The 16,891-nt window shown below is 38.9% G+C and overlaps 2 protein-coding genes across 2 annotated transcripts; one reads left to right on the forward strand and one right to left on the reverse strand.

The window, feature by feature from the left end:
- Window positions 1-6,869: 6,869 nt before the first annotated feature.
- Window positions 6,870-7,829, forward strand: LOC139310814 (olfactory receptor 10Z1-like). Its single transcript, XM_070935044.1, has one exon. It carries the CDS (start codon window positions 6,870-6,872, stop codon window positions 7,827-7,829), a length of 960 nt encoding a protein of 319 aa, XP_070791145.1.
- A 5,373-nt stretch (window positions 7,830-13,202) lies between these two features.
- LOC139310815 (olfactory receptor 13H1-like) lies at window positions 13,203-14,138 on the reverse strand. Its single transcript, XM_070935045.1, has one exon. The coding sequence runs from the start codon at window positions 14,136-14,138 to the stop codon at window positions 13,203-13,205; it is 936 nt and encodes a 311-aa protein (XP_070791146.1).
- Between the last annotated feature and the right edge of the window lie 2,753 nt (window positions 14,139-16,891).

Here is a 16,891-nt window from a genome sequence, read left to right on the forward strand (position 1 = left end):
GGAAAATAAGTTGACTCCCTCTCCTTTGGGGCAGTCCCTCAAACATTGGAACACTGCTATCATGTCACCCCTAGTCCTTCTTTTCACAAGACTAGACATACCCAATTTCTGTAACAGTTCTTGATATGTTTTAGCCCTCAGCCTCCTAATAATCTTTGTTGCTCTTTTCTGCACTCTTTCCAGAGTCTTTTTTATGATATGGTGACCAAAACTGTATGCAATATTCTAAGTGTGGTCTTATTATTCTCTCTCTCTCTCACCATCTCCCTCTCAGCCCTCTCTCTCTCTCTCACACACACACACACACATCTGTCCATCTGTCCCACCCACCATTAGAAAATAGCTTGTTGCTATTTTATGTTCATTGCCCTTCTTATATAGATTTCATTCTCCTTCTTATATGGATTGATGAATGCATTGACAATATTTATTAATTACAGAACACAGAATGGAGAGAGCACAAAAGCATGGAGACTGGATTTATTTTCCTAGGATTCAACACTAATGGAACTTTGCCGATTGTGGTTTGTTTTTTTTTTACTTTGTTTTCCTCATGTTCCTCATTACACTGTCAGGACACATGACTATTATGATCATATCTTTAATTTTTACATACCCATGTATTTCTTCCTCTGCATCTTCTCTTTTATTGAGATCTTCTATACTCTGGTCATTATGGCCCAAATGCTGATCAACTTCTTGGTCAGGAATAGAAGAATCTCCTTGACAGAATGTGCTACACAAATGAATTTATTTATTGCTTTTGGAGATGTGGAATTGTGTGGCATAATGCAATTGTGGTTATCTTCCACTATGATTGTACCATTTTCATCTACATCTGTCCAAGGCCAACTATTGTCTAGAACATAGCAAAGTGATCTCGTTGATCTATACCAATCTCATACCTGTGTTGTACCTTATAATTTACAGTCTCTATAACAAGGAAGCTGAGGGAGCACTTAAGAGAATATGGGAAAGGAAATTGATTTTCATGGAAAGACAGTAATTATACAGCTAGTTTTTCAAGAAGGAACTGAGGAAGCTGGTAGACAAGAAACAAATGGCTTTATATTTGTAATACTGGCCTTTTTCAGTAGTTACTTGTACAAAAGAATTCTGAATAATTCCAATAGGATGATTAGACTCAAAAGAACTAATATGCCATATTTATTTAGTCTTTGCAAATACAGTACAGGTAATCCTCAAGTTATGACCATAAATGAGCCCAGAATTATGGTCATAAGTCACCGGCCACTACGCTCACATAGAGTGGGGCTCCTCAGGGTGCCATCGGCCAAACAGTGTCGACTGGCAGCCCCAAAGGGGAGAGCCTTCTCTGTGGGGGCACCTGCCATCTGGAATGAGCTCCCCCTGGAGATACGGAGGATCCAGGATTTATGCACCTTCCGCCGTGCCCTCAAGACCTTTTTATTTCAACAGGCTGGCCTGGCCTAACTTCCCTTTTAATCGTACATTTTAAATTTGTTTTAAAACATTAGGGGTGTTTTAATTTGTTTTGGGCCAAATTATCTAATGGGTTTTTATATTGTCTTTTAAATTTTGTAGTTTGTATGTTTTATCTTTTTGGCTGTTCACCGCCCTGAGTCCTTCGGGAGTAGGGCGGTATATAAATCCAAAAATAAATAAATAAATAAATAAATAAATAAATAAATAAATAAATAAATAAATAAATAAATAAATAAATAAATTGTGGTCATTAAGTGGGTCTCCATATGATGGGATCAAATTTTACAACTTTTTTTGCAGTACTAATTAAACAAATCCCATGTTCGTTAAGGGTATCCATTTTACCCAATGACTACTTATAACCTGGAATTAAGGAGAAACTTCCTAACAATGAGGACAATTAACCAGTGGAACTGCCTTCAGAAGTTGTGGGTGTTTCATCATTTGAAGTTTTTAAAATGAGACTGGACAGCCACTTGTCTGAAATGGTATAGGATATCCTGCTTGAGCAGGTAGAAGATTTCAAAGGTCGCTCACAGCTCTATTACAATTGACTGATTGATATTTTTTGCTGGAAATTAGAAGTAAATACCAGAAACTGGTAAAAAATGTCAAAAATTGTAGTCACATGACTGCAGGGCACTGCAAATAGCTCTAAAAGTGAGCCTGTTGCCAAGTGCCCAAAATGGGATCACATGACTAGGGAGTAGTTGTGAGTGTTGTAACTTTGAAATCAGGTCATAAGTAGTTTTTGTGACATAATTTTGAATGATTGCTAAGCAATCACTCGTAAGTCAAGGACTACCTGTATTAAAAAGAGTCTACAGCCAATCCTATTTTTTCTGCACTAGAATCTGGAGGGTAACATGGTAACCTCCAGATTCTTTGATCTATAACTACCACATTATACTGCTGGTTGGGAGAGAGTTCTAGAGCAGCGGCCTCCAACCAGGACCGGTTCTGTGGAGGGTGTGCTGCCTACATCCCACGGATGGAGCTTCTCTTGTTTCCGTGGCTCGGATTCTGGCATGCCACAGCTCCATGACAGTCCATGGACTGGGGGTTGGGGACCCCTCTTTTAGAGGACACTATGACTCCTCAGCTTTTGCACTGGACTTTTCTTATAAACCCCCAATTTGCTCTGAAATCTTGGATCTAAATTTGGAGGCTTCACCTCAATTACATTTCTATATCCCAATAGTTCAACTTTCAGGCAACGTTCTGAAATCGATATAACCTTTCCCACTTGTGTATCTTTCAGTTACTACTTATGACCTCACCTGAAGGACTTTGACAAACTCCAAACATTTTGTTCATTGCGAGGTAACCAATCAATTGAGAATATAATTTTTCATGACATGTCTATTAAAGTATTGCATCTTATACATGAAAGTGCTGTGGCAACCCTGGAAAAAGGTTGAATAGAGTATTTCTGAAGCAATGTCTACCATAGGATATGATTTCATGCCACAAGTAGCTTGTATGGAAATCCTACAATGTTCATCCAGTTTAAGATGTGAATCACAACTAAATGCTTAATTTAACATAGATGTGGCATTAGGTTTAAACCTGCATGAAAACAGTCTGGTCTGCTTCTGAATATACAAAGAACATTTGTACAAAGAATATTTGTATAGTCATGGATGATGATTGCAGTAGTCAATAACATTTGGAAACCTATGAATGCTCTGATCCTTGTCAATGGGATTTGATTCTTTGGGAAGAATCAAGGCACTTAGTAAACCAAACAAATCAAATTAAAAAAGGTGGAGCTCCTAAGTACATTTACCAAAAATATTTCCCACTGGATTCAGTTGGAATTATTTCAGACAAATCATGGATGTGAATCCGTGCCCAAATTTCCAATCACCTAAAATTTAACCTCTTGTAAGACTTTTAAAGACTGCTTAGACTTGCCTTCATCCTTTGTAAGTGGTCATGCAATATAGATATTTGCCAATGTGGCAATGAGTTCAATGCTTTAGAAAAGAAGAATGCTCAAATGTTCAAGCTATAGACTGATTGATGTGGTAGCTTTCTGTCTTTCCAGTCATTTTTCCATCAGTCTATCCATCCATCCATCATCTATTCCTTTCTTGCTATAGTCACAAAAAGTATACCTATCCTGTGAAAATTTGTTATGTGCTATTGTTATAGAAACAGGTAGAATTGAAAGCATGATGGGGAAGGGGAAAATTTTATGTAAGTACTCTAAATTAAAACAAATCTAAGTGTTAAAAGCAGGTAAACATCCTCTATCTTAAGATATGAGGTGGCGCAGTGGTTAGAGTGCAGTTCTGCTGTCTGCCTGCAATTTGGCAATTCATATCTCACCAGGCTCAAAGTTGCCTCAGCCTTCCATCCCTCTGAGGTGGGTAAAATGAGGATCCAAATTGTTGGGGGCAATATGCTGACTCTATAAACCGCTTAGAGAGGGCTGTAAAGCACTGTAAAGCAGTATACAGTCAGGTCCAGAAATATTGGGACATCGACACAATTCTAACATCTTTGGCTCTATACACCACCACAATGGAGTTGGAATGAAACAAACACAATGTGCTTTAACTGCAGACTGTCAGATTTAATTTAAGGGTATGAAAGTCCAACGGTGTAGGACTTACAGCAGTTTGCATATATGCCTCCCACTTGTTAAGGGATCAAAAGTAATGGGACAGAATAATAATCATAAATCAAACTTTCCCTTCTTAATACTTGGTTGCAAATCCTTTGCAGTCAATCACAGCCTGAAGTCTGGAATGCATAGACATCACCAGACACTGGGTTTCATCCCTGGTGATGCTCTGCCAGGCCTCTACTGCAACTGTCTTCAGTTCCTGCTTGTTCTTGGGGCATTTTCCCTTCAGTTTTGTCTTCAGCAAGTGAAATGCATGCTCAATGGGATTCAGGTCAGGTGATTGACTTGGCCATTGCATAACATTCCACTTTTGTCCATTTAAAAACTCTTTGGTTGCTTTTGCAGTATGCTTTGGGTCATTATCCATCTGCACTGTGAAGCGCCGTCCAATGAATTCTGCAGCATTTGGCTGAATGTGAGCAGATAATATTGCCCGAAACACTTCAGAATTCATCCTGCTGCTTTTGTCAGCAGTCACATCAATAAATACAAGAGAACCAGTTCCATTGGCAGCCATACATGCCCACGCCATGACACTACCACCACCATGCTTCACTGATGAGGTGGTATGCTTAGGATCATGAGCAGTTCCTTTCCTTCTCCATACTCTTCTCTTCCCATCACTCTGGTACAAGTTGATCTTGGTCTCATCTGTCCATAGGATCTTGTTCTAGAACTGTGAAGGCTTTGTTAGATGTTGTTTGGCAAACTCTAATCTGGCCTTCCTGTTTTTGAGGCTCACCAATGGTTTACATCTTGTGGTGAACCCTCTGTATTCACTCTGGTGAAGTCTTCTCTTGATTGTTGATTTTGACACACATACACCTACCTCCTGGAGAGTGTTTTTGATCTGGCCAACTGTTGTGAAGGGTGTTTTCTTCACCAGGGAAAGAATTCTTCAGTCATCCACCACACTTGTTTTCCATGGTCTCCCGGGTCTTTTGGTGTTGCTGAGCTCACCGGTGCATTCCTTCTTTTTGAGAATGTTTCAAACAGTTGTTTTGGCCACGCCTAATGTTCTTGCTAGCTCTCTGATGGGTTTGTTTTGTTTCTTCAGCCTAATGATGGCTTGCTTCACTGATAGTGACAGCTCTTTGGATTTCATCTTGAGAGTTGACAGCAACAGATTCCAAATGCAAATAGCACACTTGAAATGAACTCTGGGCCTTTTATCTGCACATTATAATTGGGGTAATGAGGGAATATCACACACCTGGCCATGGAACAGCTGAGAAACCAATTGTCCCATTACTTTTGGTCCCTTAACAAGTGGGAGGCACATATACAAACTGCTGTAAGTCCTACACCGTTCACCTGAGTTGGATGTACATACCCTCAAATTAAAGCTGACAGTCTGCAGTTAATGCACATTGTGTTTGTTTCATTCCAACTCCATTGTGGTGGTGTATAGAGTCAAAGATGTTAGAATTGTGTCGATGTCCCAATATTTCTGGACCTGACTGTATGTCTAAATGCTATTGTTATTGCTATCTTCTTCCATGGTGGCCAAATCCCCCACTCCCTTTAACTAAAGGTTTTCAGACTGGCTGTGGTGCCATTGGGTCCATGAAAGGAGAATCTGTCTAGGTAATAGTAGTTTTTCTTACAGAAAGTGTTAGACATAATCTTTGTGCCTAAAAATATCCTTCTGTTTCTTTAGATGGCATAATAACTACAAATTTAGGCAGCTGATTAATATGCTTATTTGGGTTCATTTGCATGCAGTTCAGACAATGGTGACCTTTCTTTGGCCCCTTCAAGTCAGTCTTGACTCTTGGTATCTGCCCTGGACAAGTTCTTGCAATTTCCTGGCAAGATTTCGGAAGTGGTTTGCCATTACCTACTCCCTACAGCTGAGGGAGAATGATTCACCCTGGATCACCCAGCTAACTTAATGCCTAAAATGGGACTAGAACTCATAGTCCCCTAGTTTTAAGCTGGTGCCTTAACTTCTACACCAAGATGGTTCTCTAATGGTAATTTAGACATCCTTATTTTGTTCAGCTATCTATTTCTAAGTCATAATTGTCCATCTTGATTCAAATTATTTGTATAACGTATGAGAAAGTTGAATATGGTCCTTTAATCAGGCCCTGAATATCCTTTAATCCTTCAAGCAGTCCCTAAATATTTGAAGCTTTCTATGGAATCTCTGTTGATAATCCTTCAAAATCTACCAAACAATTAAAAATTAAAAATTATAACTTGAAATCCTAGGCTCAGCACCAACTAGAATAAAGAGCTCTTAAAAGAAAAATACAATTATGTTTCTGAGGTAGCTGAATTTCTATAATTCTGAAACACTCACTTCATACATATAGGCCTATTAAAAAAACACACACACAAGCAAAAGAACTTTTAACATTCTTAAAAAGCCCTATAGACACTATGTAAAGACAATTGAAAAGGTAAGTGACAAACAGGTTATAAATCCCTCTGATCCTGGGCAACAAACATGAACATTCTTGGTGGCAGATATGTTTACATCATTTTTATTTTTATTAATATCAATTGTGTATTTTTCTTATGACCTTCTAGGTGACAATATTTAGCCAATCATGGCTGATCACCAAAAACTAAATGTTTGGGCTAAGAGAAGATTAGAATAACTCTTCAGAATAGATAGGGAAGTGGGAAAGAATTCCCAGTGGGAAAGAATTCACATTTGTATTGCTCCTAAGAAAACATGCCTATTAGTAGAAACTGAGAGCAATGTGAAGGAGACTTTGCATCCTAAGAATATCAGTGTCCAACTACAAGATGTAGGATGGAGATGCACAAACAGAATAGTACCATGGAGGATAACTTTGTGATGCTTGGATTCAGTACCACTGGAAATGTACAGTTTGTGCTTTTCGCTTTGTTCCTTCTAATGCACCTCATCACACTCTCAGGACACCTGACCATTGTGGTCCTAACTTTACTCGATCCTGCCCTCCACATCCCCATGTATTTCTTCCTGCGCAACCTGTCTTTCATTGAGGTGTGTTACACTCTGGTCATTGTGCCTCAAATGCTTGCCAACTTCTTGGACAAGAGCAGAGGTGTATCCTTGACTGCCTGTGCAGCACAGATGTACTTCTTTATTGCCTTTGGGGGCTCTGAATGCTTTCTATTGGCTTTGATGGCCTATGATAGATACTTAGCCATATGCAACCCATTGCGCTACACTGTCATCATGAACAAGAATCTCTGCAAACAACTTTTGGTGATAGCTTGTATCAGTGGATTCACAATCTCACTGGGACTCACTGCTTTGATTTTCAGTCTTCCTTTTTGTAGTTCACATAATATTAACCACTTCTTCTGCGACATCCCGCCAATGCTGTTTCTGGCATGTAATGACATACATGACAAAGAAGTGGCTGTGTTCCTTGTCTGCACGATGATTTTACTTGTTCCATTCTTGCTCATTCTGACTTCCTACATCTTTATTGCCCATTCCATCCTCATGATCAAATGTGCTGAGGGCCGGAAAAAGGCCTTCTCCACCTGTGCTGCTCACTTGATTGTGGCCGTCCTCCACTATGGCTGTGCCATCTTCATCTACATCCGTCCAAAGGCCAGCTACTCCCTGAATGAAGACAAATTGGTCTCGTTGATCTACACCAATGTGACGCCTATGATGTACCCCATGATTTACAGCCTTCGGAATAAGGAAGTCAAAGGTGCATTTAAGAGACTATGGGAAAAGAAATTTATTTCCATGGGAAACATAAACAGATGAAACATTGACGTGCCAACTGCCAGGAGAGAAAAAAAATCTGATTATTTTTTCCTTAACCAAGAAGAAATGTTAAATCAATAACTGTTGCTTAGGGGAGGTTTTTTGGTACTCCAATGCAGTAGATTTTATTCTTGAATCAATCCCAAACTTCTTGACTTTATTCATGCTTTGATCCCAGAGAATCTACTTCCATCCTGACTGTCAAGATCTGCAGCTCCTTTTTTGGTACTTATCCCTCTGAGTATCATCATCATCATCTTTTAATGACCCTATAATCTTTTGAGGGGTGGAGTCTGGGCAACTGAATGGAGCTGACCATTTACTGGCTGGATGCCCTTCCTGTTGCCAATGTGGAGTTTTGTTTAACAGATATATTCACTTTGTGCCCAGAGAGAGAAATATCAGCTTCTACTTATGATCCAACACACAGCCTCCTGATTGTGGGCAAGAGCTCCACCTCTAGGCCACCACACCACACTCTCTGAGTATATTTGATAGAAATTATTTTACTTGTAATTGAGTATTAAACATTCTAGGGAACTATTTGTGCTAAATATTCAAATGGTAGTCTATTATGCAGAAGCAACTAAGATTGGAAAAGTAACAGGAAAAGTTTTTGAAAATGGGAACTTAATCAGTAACTTGCAATAAAATTAATTTCAGACATTGCAACCTTGCACATCACTAAGGTGAGATAATTTCTAAATAAGATGCTTCACAACCAATGTCTGAATAGTAGCATTTTTAAAATCTACACAGATTGTTTAGAATAAAACTTTAGGAAATGACTATGAGACCGTCAAAATTGTATAGGTATAAGACTGTAATAAAATGACTGACTGAATCTTCAGGAATTTTTGTTTGCCTGAATATTTATCTCAAACTTTCCCCAACATTAACAACCTTCTAGTTGTTTTAGGACTAAACTCTTTTTAATCCACCTATAGCCGGGATGGCGAACCTATGGCACTGTCACAAGTAAATGCCTTATTCTCCATTATGTAAATTGTATATGAACAGGATATCAGGGGTTAACTTATTCTTCACTTCTTAATGTATTCATACTTCACCACTCCCTTTTCTAGCTCCACCCATTGTATATATAAGGAGCTGCATACATCCCTTCTTCGCTTCTATCTGTGAATATTCAGTGAATATAGAATGCCTTATGTAAATAAAGAGAGATATATTTGAACTCTTAATTCTCAAATTATTTATTGAGTCTGATCCTGAAAATATCGCAACAGGCACATGTGCCACATGTGGCACGCGGAGCCATATCGGTGGGACTTCCTGAAGTTGACAAATGGGCTGTTTTTGGCCTCCGGAGGGCTCCAGGGGTTGGGGAAAGCCATTTTTGCTCTGCCCAGTCTCCTAGAAAGACTCTGGAGCCTGGGGAGAGCAAAAAATGGGCTTACAAGACCCACCGTGCCATCATGTGCTAAAAGTGGGGGGAGAATGGGGGGGGTCATGTGCACATGCACGAGGGGCGGAGCACATAGAATTATGGGTGTGGGCATGCATGCGTGTGACCCCCCTGCGCTCCCCCCGCTTCTGGCACGCAATGGCAAAAAAGTTAGCCATCACTGACCTATAGAATACATCACTTATTACTAATGCCCGTGATTTAGTAGCCATCCCATTTAATGAGATAGATATGCTTCTGTTATGTATTGATACTTTTCAGCGGGAGTTTCAAACCTGCCTGAGTTTCTGATTGGCTGACAGTCCCTCCAGGATTGTATATAAGGAGGGCTGCAGCCTCTGAGTTTTTGCTGAAGTCTCACTGTATATTAAAGAGCTGTTGTCACTAGCCTGCTTGTGCCTCTCGTTATTCCCGAACCACTTCATTGGCGACGAAGGTGGGATTGAGGCCACAAGAGGTGAACCAGTGAGACCACGAGCTTCAGCTAGGCGACGAGGCGAACCACAGGAGGCATACCGAACATGTCTGCCTACGTTCCGCCCAAGCCTTTTGATCCGACCCGCGAAAAATGGGTCTCGTACCTAACGAGGTTCGAATGCTCGCTCGAAGCCAGCGACATGCAAGGGCTCTCTGCTAATTGGAAGAGAGCCCTCTTCCTAAGCCACTGCGGACCGGACGTGTTCGAGATGGCAGAGTCACTTTGTGAGCCAACGCCGGTCCAGACCGTTTCCTGGGACACCCTGATGGCAACTCTCTGGGCTCACTACGCTCCTGTGCCCTCCAAGTTCGTGCAACGATACCAACTCAGACAGCGCGTACAACGAGAGGGAGAACCGGTCAGCGTGTACATGGCGAGCCTGCGAAAAGCCACAACCCACTGCGACTATAGGGACTTGGACGATGCATTGCTTGAGCAACTAATCTGTGGTGTTCGAGATATAAGGCTACAAAGGCGTCTACTCTAAGGTGACCAGACGTCCCGCTTTTGGCGGGACAGTCCCGCTTTTGAGCAATTTGTCCCACGTCCCGCGGCGTTTTAAAAAAGTCCCGATTTTTCATTCTGCCTCCTGAGTCCCGGCTGCCTCCTGAATCCCCACTGATGGCTAGAGGGAAAAAACCTGTTTAAACTCTTGCCGCGGGGCTTCAAAGGGCCGCCCTACGTTGATTAGCTCGGCTTCCCCCTCTCAGCTGATTTGCGCAGGGCTCTGCTCTTGCTAAATTGCTCAGCAATTTTTTTTCTCTTTGTGCAAACCAAGCTCAAAACGAAACTGAAAGTAAAACAGGCTGTTGGCTTTGCTGTTTGCTTGCAACGTTGGAAAATTAGGCAACAGATTTATTTTCCTTTTCCTCACCAAAAAAGGTAGGTGCAAACAATGGGGAATTATTTAGGGCAAAAGAGGAGAGTTCAAGATTTTAAAACACAAAAGAAAAAAAAGCTCTTTTTAACTAGGGAATTGTAATAATTGAGATACTATTAATTGTATACTGTGTTGAAAGCAGAAATGGTTAAGTTGTGGTTTGGAGGAATATATGGGGGAAATTATTTGGTTTATTATTATTGGTAAATATAATTAATTGATTTGTAAGAAATTGGATTGCATGGAAATAATTGGAATATTCATGTTCATATTGATTAATATACAAAAAAGATAGTTATATAACTAATTGATTTATATTAAAATGTTGAATTTGTATTAAACAACTCATATTACATAATTAACCAATGTGAGGATGGATATAAAAATAGATGACAATGGGAAGGGGTATAATATAGAATAGAAGGGAAAAATTGAATTTGATTAAGATTAGAGATGAGGATGAAGGATAATATTGTTTTTTTTTAAAAAAATAGATGGGGAATAAATATGGCAAAAAGGAAATATAGAAATTGTAAATTAAATTGAAATGACTAAACACTGTTTAAATTTGTGAACCAGCCAAATATTCTGTTCAAAGAAAATACATTGTATGTTTGTATGTGTGTTTCTAATTATTGCTATTTATTCATATTTGTTCTCTTTTATTCTTTAAAGTTTAACAATTCATTCTTTATCTTAATATCTTTATATTTGTTTGGGGTTGGCTTTCTTCCCTTTCATCTTTTTTATTGTACAGCAATCTTTCTCCTCAAACCTACCACCTCTCTTTTCTTTCCTTCTTACTTTCTCTTCCTCCCCCTCTTCTTCTCCTCCCTACTTCCTCTTCCTTTCTCCTTCTCCTCCTCTCTTCCTCCCTCTCTTACCGTCACTCCTACTCTAATTTCCCTTCCCTTCCTTCATCCCTCTCTATTACTGTATCCTTTTATGCATATGGACTACTCAGAGGGCTGAAAAAGTTATTTTTGACTGGTCCTCACACTTTTGACCAGTCCTCGAACTTACGACTGTCCTCACTTTTTACGTTTTTGCCCTATCTTGTCACCATGGTGAAGAGAAGCAGTTGTGAAATGAGTGACATGGTTGTTAAGAATGCTGCACGGGCATAAATGTGAGGATGGTCATAAGTGTGAGGACCAGTCAAAAGTGCGAGGACCTGTCAGAAATGACTTTTTTCAGCCCTCTGGTTAGTCCTTTTGTGCATATGGACTACTCGGAGGGCTGAAAAAGTTATTTTTGACTGGTCCCCGCACTTTTGACCAGTCCTTGAACTTACGACTGTCCTCACATTTTACGTTTTTGCCCTATCTTGTCACCATGGTGAAGAGAAGCAGTTGTGAAATGAGTGACATGGTTGTTAAGAATGCTGCACGGGCATAAATGTGAGGATGGTCATAAGTGTGAGGACCAGTCAAAAGTGTGAGGACCTGTCAGAAATGACTTTTCAGCCCTCTGAGTAGTCTCTATACACATAGCCATGGCCACCCGGTCATATGACCAGGTGCCACGCCCACCCAGTCACATGGCCTCCAAGCCACGCCCACACAATAAGCCACGCCCACAATGGTGTCCTTCTTACCAATGTTAAAATCTGTTCACCTTAATGTAAATGCATACACACACACACACACACACACACACAAATATATAAACATTAACACAAATTAATAAACAGTAACAGAAGCAAAGGAAGGAAGGAAGAAGAAATAGAAAAGAAAAAGTGCAAACAGAGAGAAACAAAAGAAATAGAGGCTTCCGATTTCTTCTGGCGCAAATATGAGTACAACTGCAATATTAATTGTGATTATAAAACAGCTCACCTATTTCTATTACCCAACTTTTTCTAATCATCCAAATCACAAATCATGAGTGCATTTTTTCTGTTTTATGCAAAAGATCTAAAAGAGGTTTCTAGGAAGTTACATTATTTTCCCACTAATCAGAGATTAATTTAGCGATCTCTACAAGTGCCATCATCTTCATCAGCCATTCTTCCTTTGTGGGTAGTGTCAACCCTTCCACCTTTGAGCTTATAATAGTATTGCTGCAGTTATCATACATAAAAACAAAATTCCACGACTGTTTTTAGTTGCCTGTCCCTTAATCCTAAAAGAAACGTCTCTGGTTTCATATGTACTTTTAACGTTTAAGATCTGTGATTAATCTAGCTGCACTCAGTTTTTTGAAGTTTGATCTTGTACTGATCTTACCTATTCATTCTATTATATATTACCGGTTCTCCGAACTACTCAAAATTTCCTCTACTGGTTCTCCAGAACTGGTCAGAACCTGCTGAAACCCACCTCTCTATATATTCTCCTTGCTTAAAACCATGTTGATCATGAGCAAACCTGAAATATTAAATTATGCACAGTTGCATTCAGTTCAATTCAGTTCAATTCTTTAATGATTTCATACTCATCAGTCTTAGCTAGCATAGACAAAGAGGGACAGAGGTGACACAGGACAATACTTAGAGAATGACACTTCACAAAGTCCTCTCTTGAATGACAAAACCAAATAAAAAAGGACTTGCTTGTGGAAGATCTATCAACCTGGTTCCTGGGTGGTTTATTCCTCTACTTTCTTCCCAGACAGTCTGCAGAAGGCTCCCTTCACTTCCCTGTTCCTCAGGCTGTAAATGATGGGGTTTAACATGGGGATCACAGCTCCGTAAAAGACTGCCACTACTTTTTCCCTATCGGAGAATGTCTTGGCTTGAGGCCTCAAATACATGGCCAAGATGGTGCCATAATAAATGCTCACTACAGTGAGATGGGATCCACAGGTGGACAAGGCTTTGTTCCAATCTTGTGCTGAATGGAAACGCAAAACAGTGAATCCAATACGGCCATAGGTCACCAGGATAAAGAAGAAGGGGAATGCTAGGGTAAAGACACTGATTATTATCATGGTAATTTCATTAGTATGGGTGTCAGAGCAAGCCAGTTTCAACACTGCCTGCAGTTCACACTTGAAATGATTCACCACGTTTGGCCCACACAAAGTTACCTGCATGGTGAAAAAGGGTATAATAGTCAAAAGGAAGGCGCTGATCCACATACACGCAGCCAGCTGGATGCATAAATTGCGACTCATGATCAGGTTGTAGCGCAGAGGATAGCATATTGCCACAAAACGGTCATAAGCCATCACAGCTAACAAAAGACACTCCACCAGAGCTAAAAGGAGAGAAGTAAACATCTGAGCAAAACAACTGCCCAGCGGGATAGTAGGCCTGTCCATGAAGCAGTGGAGCAGCATCTGTGGGACAGAAGTGGTGATATAGCTGATGTCAATAAAGGAGAGATTGCTAAGGAAAAAATACATAGGTGTGTGGAGGTGAGAATCTACGATAATTAGCAGCAATATGAGGCCATTGCCAGCTACAGCAATGAGATAGATAACCAAGAAGAGGACAAACAATCCAGCACGAACTTTGGAGTTTTTAGAGAGCCCAACGAGCACAAATTCAGTCACTGTGGTCGCATTTCCCCATTTTTCCATGTCACCTGTAAGAGTGAAATCAGTTTACAGAACATGATAAAATTAGTGTAAGTTGTTTTGGACAGCTGATTAAATGATGAACACAAACATGGTTTATAAGAATGGACGAACTGCCTTTAAGAGAGGAAGCTAGCTTTGGGGAAGATACGATTCAGAGAAAAATATGATAGGGAGGGAAAGTATTAAATATGCAAGCCTTCTACACATTTTCTCCCTCCATTCAAATTTTTCTGAAACATTTTTCTTGTTCTTTTTTAAATAGAAGCCCATGCTTTTTTTTTCACACCACTTTGTCTTTTGTATTTAAGAAAACCATCAGATAATTGGGATAAGGAAAAATTGGTATCAAGCAACTATCATTGATGGGTGGACAAGCTGAAATTTCCCTAAAGTTTTAGCAATGCTACCAGAGCTGTTTAAATTTTGCTTCTAAAACCCTATTTTTCAATGGTGTATGGTTAAAATAATTTAAAACATAGCAAAGGACCATGGTACTTAGTGCAATTTAAATAAAATCAAGAAATCCATTTAAATTCTTTCCTTTAGTTTACTTGCTTGCTTATTTATACTGATTCATTCACATACTATTTCATTGTAGGATATATATGGACTTCTAAGAAAACTTCCATAACTAGCATTTTTTTTTACCTCGTTGAATTTTACAAATAAAATCTATTTTTCACATACCATTTTTCCAAGATTTAATGGATTTTAAAAAGGTCTCACATGCCCCTTAAAATTAATCTTGTTGAACAACATTTTAGTATTTTCCTTTTTTTATCCTGATAACCTAAAATGCTCTAAAGGCAGGCTTACAAAACAAATATTAATAAAGCAAATACAATGGAAGTATTAATATAATACTAACATACTATTAAGACAATAACACTTCAGGAATCAATTTTAAATTATAAAATCCCAGGGAGATGGAACACAAAAATCTTTTTACCATTTTTTTTACCTTTAACATTAGCAGTTTTCCTGCTATATATTTCTAAACTTTTATTTTTTAATATATATTCCAAGATACAAGAGTTGTCTAAACCAGTAACAACTCTGAAAATAGTCTTGATGAACACCTGTGAACTTACCGGAAATGTAGAAAAAGTAAATACCAAAAAAGGGATGCTCTTAATATCTGCTTCATTACTCCTATCTGATTCATATAATTATTTTTAAAAATTTTCAGCATACATTACTACCTTTCAAAAAGTCCTTCCAGCATGATATAATATATCCTGAAAATGGTTGGTTTTTGTACAGATTTGGTCTACTAAGTGTTATCTACAGATATCATCTGGGAAAAGATCAACTCACTGTAGTAATTTAACATTTCAAATAAAAGTTGTCAGTTTGTTCCTCAAACATTTATACTGTCTCTGGAGATTTGACATGCCATTATATTTGAAGATGTGAACTTCCTTTGGGGACATGAATGGTTCCTCTTCAGAGATTCTTCACCAAAGAGAGCACGGAGCAAACTTTACAAGTATATACATCAACAATTTGAATCTGCAGGGTTATTCAATGTATGAGTTTTCCTACCTGGAATAATGGATTAAAGATAATGGTGTTACAGTCAAAGCCATCTTGAAAGTACCAAATTGGTGAAAGCTAAAAAGTATGAGACACTGATATAAAACCTAGAAGATTATGGAATCACATCAAAACACTGCTTTTGCCTGTTGTGTTTGCCTAGAAAATAAAATTAACACCCAAAATTGCAGTTGTAGTTGCAAGCAAAATTATATAGAACCAATTAGAAGGTTTTCAATGAACTTCCAAGAAAAGAGCAATAAGGCTAATTACTGTACAAGATAGGTGCACTTATTCCAAAAATTTTGTCTTATGAAAAGAAAGCATACATTCATTTCTCTGTTACATACCAACCTTGCCAATCTCCTAGTGGGTTAAGACAAAATGCATAGATTACACCTTAACAAATTACAATTACAATTACACCTTAACAAAATTACACCTTAACAAAACAACCTTGGGAAGAGTGTTAAACTAAGATTATTTTTGCTTTAATAAAGAAACGGCATAGTATTTTGTCATTTATCCTAAATCAAAAAAATTCAAGGAAATTTGATTGAGAAATTCTGGGAGTTGAAGTCCACACATCTTAAAGTTGTCAAGTTTGAAAAACTCTGATCTATAGCAGCCAAAAACCAGAAGGCATCTGGCAGCACTTTTTCAGAATAACACACCTTAACACACATACACACTCACACTCACTCACTCACACACACAGTCTGTCTGCTTATCTATCTATCTATCTATCTATCTATCTATCTATCTATCTATCTATCATCTATCCATCCATCCATCCATCCATCATCTATTTATTATCCTTATCTATCTATTATGCTTACATGTACTGTAATGTAGGGTATTTAGCTTTATTTGGGGTAAATTCCAACTGAGTAGGTTGTGAATAAAACTCTGAATTGGCAACAGGAAGGGCATCCGGCCAGTAAACACATTCAGTTGCCCAGACTGCATCCTGCAAGGGATTATGGGGTCATTAAAAGAGGATGATGATGATATATATAGCTTGGACTTCACACCTACTGGTTCAGCACATTTTTCTCACACAAATGGTGGTGTAGGGAGAATAATGAAATAATGGTCATGATGAAATCATGGGCCAGAAGCTGACGGTTAGATTTATATATATTGTCCACTTTAAAACTATATTAGACATGGCTACAGAGGGTCATAAACCATGATAGCCAGCAAAAGAAACTCAG

Source organism: Pituophis catenifer, unplaced genomic scaffold, assembly GCF_029215685.1.
Source record: "Pituophis catenifer annectens isolate HBS135680 unplaced genomic scaffold, rPitCat1.0.hap2 SCAF_2, whole genome shotgun sequence".
NCBI lineage: Eukaryota > Metazoa > Chordata > Lepidosauria > Squamata > Colubridae > Pituophis > Pituophis catenifer.